This window comes from Triticum aestivum, chromosome 6A (genome assembly GCF_018294505.1).
Source record: "Triticum aestivum cultivar Chinese Spring chromosome 6A, IWGSC CS RefSeq v2.1, whole genome shotgun sequence".
In the NCBI taxonomy this organism is placed as follows: Eukaryota; Viridiplantae; Streptophyta; class Magnoliopsida; order Poales; family Poaceae; genus Triticum; species Triticum aestivum.
The window spans coordinates 451,093,137-451,101,528 of NC_057809.1; the positions used below are offsets into that span (position 1 = coordinate 451,093,137).

At 50.7% G+C, this 8,392-nt stretch overlaps 1 protein-coding gene across 1 annotated transcript; it reads right to left on the minus strand.

The window, feature by feature from the left end:
* Positions 1–3,463: 3,463 nt before the first annotated feature.
* LOC123130723 (RING-H2 finger protein ATL79-like) lies at positions 3,464–4,502 on the minus strand. Its single transcript, XM_044550541.1, has one exon. The coding sequence runs from the start codon at positions 4,237–4,239 to the stop codon at positions 3,694–3,696; it is 546 nt and encodes a 181-aa protein (XP_044406476.1). The 5' UTR covers positions 4,240–4,502; the 3' UTR covers positions 3,464–3,693.
* Positions 4,503–8,392: the final 3,890 nt, after the last annotated feature.

Here is an 8,392-nt window from a genome sequence, read left to right on the forward strand (position 1 = left end):
TGTTAGCAGCAAGCCATGTCCATGTGTGTGTGTGCATGCGTGGCGTGGTGGTGTGAGTTAGCTAGCTAGGTGAGTGCATGACCAGTAGGATAGACTTCTGGATAGGTTGTTGGCTGGATGTGATTTAGCAGCCTACATGCAAGGAGTCAGTTGGTTAGTGGGCTAGCCATGCACGGTAGTTAGCAGCCACAGGTGAAGCTGGCTGCGTCGTGCGCATGGAAAACTTGGGCGTTGCGCTGCTGGGAACTACAAAAGGCCTCGCCTCGAGTGTGTGTTGTACCGGGGGAGCTGTGTTGTAAGCCATGTAGCCGGGAGACTGAGTACGTGCTCAGGGAAGAAAGAATACGCCGTTCGTGCGGCGGGGCGGAGTTCGTGCTCCGGGCAAAAACCTCTGTCCATCTCCCTTTCTCGTTGGTTCGAGCCACGGCGTCACATAGAGAGCGAGGGCGAGGGCAGTGCGGCAACAAAAATTGGTATACAGAGCCACAAGGTTCGAGGGGCGGCCGTGGCGCGCGGCGGCGTCCGCGGCGCGCGCGGTGCGCGGCGGATATGAAGGTCTTGGCAACGGCACGCGGAGAGCGCGTGGCGTCGGCAACGCGCGGCGAGTCCACGGCGGTGTGGCGTGATGCCGTGCGCGCAGCGAGCGCGTGGCGTCGGCAACGTGCAGCGAGTCCGCGGCGATGTGGCGTGATGCCATGCGCGCTACGAGTAGCGGCGGTCACGGAGATGAGGAGGTCGCGGAGGACCTGTGTGGTGGTGCAGAGGCCGCGGCGGCTCGGCGCGACGACCGTGGAGGTGTTGTGCTGCGGTTGACGGCACAGCGGTGCAGGGCAATAAGCGCGGCGGCGAGTCGGACGCGACCGGTGCGTGTTATGGGTGCGCACTGGACGCGTCGGGACCGCGGGAGTGGACCGCGTCGAGGCGCTGGACCTGGTTGCACAGATCGCGTACGTGCGCGGCGGGAGCGCGGGCCGGGAGCGCGAGGACATGGGGAGTGCGCGTGAAGGGCACGCCGGCACGGTGGCGTGACGAAGGCAGTGGAGAACTGACCGCGTCGAGGCGCTAGACTCGGGCCGTGGCGAATGCGTGCGTGCGCGTCGTGTACACGAGCCTAGGAGCGCGGGACATGGGGTGCTGCACGACGGAGGCCACAGCGGCGCGGTGCGACGGCCATGGCGCGACGTTGACAACGAGCCTGACATGTGCAAGGTCATGGCTTGGGGCGTGAATATTAGCAGCAAGCCATGTCCATGTGTGTGTGCGTGCATGTGTGGCGTGGTGGTGTGAGTTAGCTAGCTAGGTGAGTGCATGACCGGTAGGATAGACTCCTGGATAGGTTGTTGGCTGGATGTGATTTAGCAGCCTACATGCAAGGAGTCAGTTGGTTAGTGGGCTAGCCATGCACGGTAGTTAGCAGCCACGGGTGAAGTTGGCCGCGTCGTGCGCATGGAAAACAAAGGTGTTGCGCTGCTGGGGACTACAAAAGGCCTGGCCTCGTGTGTGTGTTGTACTGGGGGAGTTGTGTTGTAAGCCATGTAGCCGGGAGACTGAGTACGTGCTCAGGGAAGAAAGAATACGCCGTTCGTGCGGCGGGGCGGAATTCGTGCTCCGGGCAAAAACCTCTGTCCATCTCCCTTTCTCGTTGGTTCGAGCCACGACGTCACATAAAGAGCGAGGGCGAGGGCAGCGTGGCAACAACATTAGATGAGGTGCTAAGTGCATTAAATATCTTAGCAACTCAACTTCCCAATGCATAGGTGTTTAACTTATTGTTGCTAAGCACACTTTATTTAATGAGTTAGCACCTAAAGTCTTTCATCCAGTAATCAAGTTGTTTCATTTAAGGCCTCCTTTGGTTTGTAGGGTTTTTATAGGAATTCTATAGGATACAATTTGCAAAGGAAATATTCCTTTGAAGGCATCCTTTGATTCATAGAGTAGGAATATCATAGGAATAGGAAAATCATAGGAAGTGAGATGGTATGCATCTCACTTCCTATAGGGAAAGAGATGTCACTTGATTCACAGGATAGGATTTTTTTCCATTGAGTCTAAGCTAATATTTTTTTCCTTTGAAATGTGAAGGATTGATTCATATCCTACATATGAATAGGAATTCATTTCTACAAACCAAAGGGCTTCATAGGAATTTTTCCTATAAAAATCCTATCCTTTAGAAATCCTACAAGATTCCTCCAAACCAAAGGAGGCCGAAGCCTTTTGGTTTGTAGGAATGGATTCCTATTCCTATGTAGGATAGGAATCAATCATTCACATTTGGAGGGGAAAGAACATTAGCCTAGACTCAATGGAGAAAATCCCATCCTATGCATCAAATGGCATATCTTTCTCTATAGGAATTGACATGCATGTCATCTCACTTCCTATGATTTTTCTATTCCTATAAAATTCCTATCCTATGAATCAAAAAATGCCTAAGGCCTCTTTTGGTTCATAGGATAGGATTATCATAGGAATAGAATTTTGTAAGAAATGAGATGGCATGTATCTCAAATTCTATGAGTAGGAATAGGAAACAAGATGTCATTTGGTTGACACCAAAGAAATTTTTCCATTGAGTCTATGCTCATTTTTATTTTCCTATGAAATGTGAAGGATAGGAACCAATCTTATGTAGGAATAGGAATCTATTTCTATGAACCAAAGAGCTCTAAACAAAAAAATCCTATAAAAATCTTATCATCTAAAATTCCTATAAAATTTCTCCAAACCAAAGGAGGCCTAAATGGTTTACCTAGCTACACGTGCTTGGCATTGGTTCTTCCTAAGATCATCAAAATGCTCTTTCTCCTTAATTGTTGTGTCATGTCATTTTTTTCATTTATGTGGCATGCTTAGCACCTCTCCAGCTTGAAGCACTGAAACGGAGAGAGTACTACTTGCTATGCTAGCTTGGTCAGCCTTTGCGGCAGCGAATACCAAAAACATTGTCCTGTCGGCGGAGGAGAGGTTGAGAGCCCTGGTGCTTGGCGCCAAATACTGCAATGGCGCTGCTCCCAACGGGACGACTGCGACGCCCAACGCACCCCAATCAGACCGACCCGGCTCCACCGCGACCACCCGCCGAACGCCGATGCCACCTGCCGCGCCGAAACCTAACCAAACCTCTACACAATGCTCGCAAAGCAGCCCCACCGCTAGTAGTAATATTCTCGCAGCAGCGCCCTACGGAGCCTACACCACTCTATCACTCCGTCTTCCTCTGCTTTACCGCTTTTCTCTTCTTGTCTCGTATCCACTCTAGCGCCGGAAGGAATCCGTCGACCCAGAGCCGAGCTGCCTTTTCAGTTTGTCACTGACGACGAGCCTGCTCTGCCCGGACGCCAAAAAATGCAGGCCTACAGCCGACGGCACTGGAATTCATCAACGGATGCGCAAGAATCCGACGGATGAATCGAATGATGCAATGCAAGTTTGACATGAGATGAGAACGCAAGAGGGATGATTGCGAATTACGATCCGAGCTGATGGCCGCAATCGATTTGCATTGTCAGACGCCCTCAAAGAGTAGTACAAGCGGCACTCGATTACAAATCACGCGACGACAGAGCTGAGCTCCGGCAAGCTCCCCCGCCGCGACGCACTTGATGTCGCTTCTTGTCGGCGGTACAGACAGAGTGACGATGGATCCATGACCGACCCAGCGCCGGAGGTGACAGCGTCCTGGTCTGGCTAGGGCTCTCCGGCCCGCGACAGCCGGGACGGCGCGCGGCAGGTGGGGCAGGACGCGCGCGCCGCGAGCCACCCGTCCACGCAGGCCCCGTGGAAGCCGTGGCCGCACGCCGGGAGCACGCGGACGCGCTCGCCGTCCGCCAGCTCCGACAGGCAGATGGCGCACTCCGCGTCGCCCCACCCGCCGGCCAACTGGACGCCCGCCCCTGCCCCGGCCTCCACAGAGAATTCGGCGGCCGCGGCGTCGGACGGAGGCTTCGGCGGCTGTGGCTGCCCCTGCGCCTGCGCCCGCGCCCGCGCGCGCGCGCGCGCGGCGCGGCGGCGGGCGAGGCGGCGGAGGAGGAAGCGAGCGGCGGCGTGGAGGGAGAAGGCGAGGAGGGAGACGCAGGCGAGGATGATGAGGATGGTGGCCACGTTGGAGAAGAATGCCCGGGAGCTGGAGTAGGGGCCCCAGGCGTCGCCCGTGGCGTGGGGCAGCGGCCTCGGCGGAGGCGGAGACGTGGCGTTCATGGGGGGCGAGGCGGTGTGGTTGGTCCGGCGTGCCATGGCTCTCGATCTCTGGAGAGTGCTGTCGACGGCTTGGAGCGGGAGTCGACAGTGAATGAGTGAAGGAGGGCGAGCCTGCAAGGAGGCGTCGTTGTCTGGGTTTGGCAATGGCCTTGGCTTTTTGTATGGTTTCTTTCTTTTCTTTCCTCGGAGCTGACGGGCCGCTACTCAGAGTGAGAGTGGAGTGGTAGGCTTGAGTGACCATGCATGATCAGGCATGCGTGCACGAAGATGCCTTGCGCCATACCTCATCTCACCCAGGCTCGCTTGTTTAGAAAACGGACTCTGAATGCATGTTCCATCAGGCTGGTTGTAATAGGGAGTATCATATACTAGTATCATGCATATGATACTAGTGTATGATACTACATCTCTAATGCATAGTACTCTCTTCGTTTTTATTTAGTCTGCATATTAGCTTTGGTCAAAGTCAAGCTTTATAAGTTTTGACTAAGTTTACAAACAAAAATATTAATATATACAATAAAAAATTAATACCAATAGATTTATTATTAAATGTACTTTCACATCATATAGATTTGTTATGGCAAATGTTTATATATTTTTTTATAAACTTGGTCAAATTTTGCAAAGTTTGACTTCAGTCAAACCTAATATGCAGACTAAATAAAAACAGAGGAAGTATCATATATTGGTATCATAGAGGACTACATTTATTGTCACGCATGACACAAAGTAGCACATCATTTAATATGATACAGTATCATAATATGATACTCAAATCTCTCTTTCTTCATTTATTTTTATGCCACCTCATCAAAATTGATTAGTTGATATGTATGATGCTATATCTATGATACTCCTGTTACGGGCAGCCTCAGAATTCAGATTCAGGGGGTGTTTGTTTCCAGGGACTTTTTGGTGTAGGGACTAGAAAAAGTCCCTACCAAACCAAACAGGGTGGGACTTTTTTGGAACTTTTTGCTAAAAGTCCTTAGAAGCACCTCCTTGAGAGTCTTTTTCAAAAAGCCCCGGGGACTAGAAAAAGTACTAGGACTAGAGAAACAAACACCACCTCAGAGTAGAGTAGAGTAGTACCATGCCCTACTTCCGAGACCAACTGATGGATGGCGTTACTTACTTAACTCTGGTCAATGCTCTTCCCCTGGCAGTACCAAGAAGGTTAATGCTGGCTTTTAAAGTTTCTGGCCCCTCGTCACCTCATCGAGCGTATCAAAAAGACGAGCAGGCGTCCTCTTGGTGCAATCTCCAAGAGCCGCAAAGCTCAGTGTTCAATCCTCTGTGTGAGGTGAGTGTATTTGATGTTTTACTCTACTTAAGGTACAGCAGTAATTTGTTTTAACCTCTAGGATTTCTCCCTCCCTGGGCCAAAATCGGACACCATTGTCATGTTTATTACGTATACTCCAGTAATTTTCACGTATCACATTAGGACATTTTCACTTGTTTTATGGTTGTTCATAAAGTTTGCCACATAAAAGCAATTTTAACGGGGCGATCCATTTCGTTCGCGGGTGTCTGTTTGGATCGGCACGGACACAAAAGTCGAACCAACACATCGACCTAAACGGACGCGCGTCCGCTTTTCGTCCGCAGGCGATCAATTCCTGGCTCATTTTTTAGCCGGATTTATGTCGACGCGGACACGAGACGGACACGTGCGCTCGCATTCTCCTTCCCCTGGCCCGCTGGTCATCCTCTCCCATTCCAACAAGCCCTCGCCAGTCTCCTTCGTCGTCGCCGCCGCCGCCCACACCGCCCATTTCATCGATGGTTCTGCCAGCTGCCGGCGCCACAACATCCCCCTCTACAACGCCGCCACCTCTCACGTCGCCCGCCACAGCCGTCTTGCCGCCTAGGAACCGAAAGCTTCCCACCCCCGCTTCCTCAACACAACCACGACCGTGACCAAGAAGCTGCCTCGTCCAGATCCTCACCAGCACGCTCGTCAGACGCCACCAGGGCAGCTAGCTGGTCCGAGGGCGGCGTGACTCGCTTCGCCGGCCGTCTCCTTCGTCGATGCCCGCAAATTGTTCGACAGTTTGCCAAGGTACAAAATGGACTCCGTCTACAAGGTTTTTTTTTCACAATTTCCTTTGCGACTCCGATGATTCCTCGTCCAATGAGGAGGAGGAGATCTTGGATGCCGTATTGGTCCATCACCACCTCAATAGTCAGCGCCCGCGTTTTGTGGTTCCATTCCGGGCCACCTTCCGGCGTTGAACCGCAACCGAGAGAGCGGGCACTTCCTTTTTTGAAAGGAATACTTTGACACAACAAATCCGTTGTTCAAATATCAGAAATTCCGCCGCCCTTTCCGTATGAGTAGACATCTTTTCAAACGTATTAGAGAGGGTTGGGCGGCTATGATGACTATTTTGAGTGCAAAGAGGATACTATTGGAAAGATTGGTTTCTCCTCTTATAAAAAAATGCACTGCCACCATCCGAATGCTTGCATACGAAGTGTCCGGTGATCTCATTGACGAGTACGTCCGTATGAGCGAGTCTACATGCTCGGTGATCTCATTGACGAGTACGTATGTATAAGTTCTGCAAGGCTGTTATTGTTGTATTTGGCCCTGAGTACTTGAGAGAGCCGACTCGTGAAGATACAGCCCGTTTGTTGGCGATGAATGCCAGCAGTGGCTTCCCAGGGATGCTTGGCGGCATAGACTGCATGCACTAGGAGTGGAAGAACTGCCCTTCAGCTTGGCAAGGACAGTATAAGGGCCATGTCAGGGCTTGCACTGTCATACTTGAGACCGTGGCGTCTTAAGATCTCTGGATCTGAAACTTTTTCTTTGGCATGGCCGAATCACACAATGAAATCAACGTGCTTCAGCGCTCGCCGGTGTTTGCTAGGCTTGCCGAAGGCAACAACCCACCAGTGAACTTTATTATCATCGGCCACAACTACGACAAATGATACTACCTGGATGACAGTATCTATTCTCAGTAGACCACTATTGTGAAGACAATCCCCAAACCTGTCGGAGAGAAGAGAAAAAGATTTTCCCAAGAGTAAGCGAGTGCTAGAAAGGACGTTGAGCGTGCCTTTGATGTTTTACAATCTCGATGGGGCATCGTCCGGTATCCTGTTAATACTTGGAGCACGCAGAAACTATGGAAGGTGATGACTGCTTGTGTGATCATGCACAATATGATCATAGAAGATGAGCGCCCAGAACGTCCGTAAATCAAGAGTTTCAGTTTCAAGGTGAGAATATTGTATCTCAACATGAAGGAGCAGCAACGTTTGAACAATTCACCAAATTTCATCATGACATGCGTAATTGGAAAACTCACATGCAACTGCAAAATGATTTGTTTGAGCATATGTGGGCTCATGTTGGCAACCATTAGTTGTATCTTTTTTATTCGGCTTGCAAAACTATATGAGACATTTTTACTTTTATTCGGCTTGTAAAACTATGCTATTTTTTTGTTGAAACTATGTTACTTATTTGATTCTAGACTATATGTTTGAATGCAAAAGTTATGTGTGAAACATTATAAAAAATGAGCTATTTGTTGAAAACGGTAGCCAGCCGGTCACACCGGCACATATGGGTCGACGTGTTACGTGCACTGTCATCCCAATTAAAAACAGGACGGACGTCGGGCAGACGGCCGATTCAAACGGACAAAAACGCCGTCCGCTTGAATCGGCGCGTTGAAGCTGCTCTAAGCGTGATGAGGACATCTCCAACGTCGTGGCCTACAGCGTCCGCAAATGTCTGGACCATCATGTTCGGACATTTTCTTGCCATGCAATGTGGGGCCTCAAACAGCGTTGTCTTCGTTTGTCCGAATTCCCTCAAACCGGATTCAAAACTAGTGAAGATTTGTGGGAGTTTCGGCCAGCACCGTGTAGCGCCCAAAATCCCGCACAAAGTCCGCGTATTTTTCACTCTGTCCCTTTCCATTGGCTTTGTATATCCCCGAGAGCCCATACATAGGGAACCGAGTTAGCCCAACCTGATTGTAGATGTCTTGCAAAAAATATTTGGTCACAGCTCCAGCATTGTGTAGTTTACATGTCGTTGCCTTTGACTGTGCAGAAAAAAGTCTTTAAATGTACCAGAAAGTGATATAAAAGTACGTCATCACCTATTTTAACTGACTGCAAGCCTGCAGCCGTGTTCGTACCCGCAGAGTCGGGTGCATGC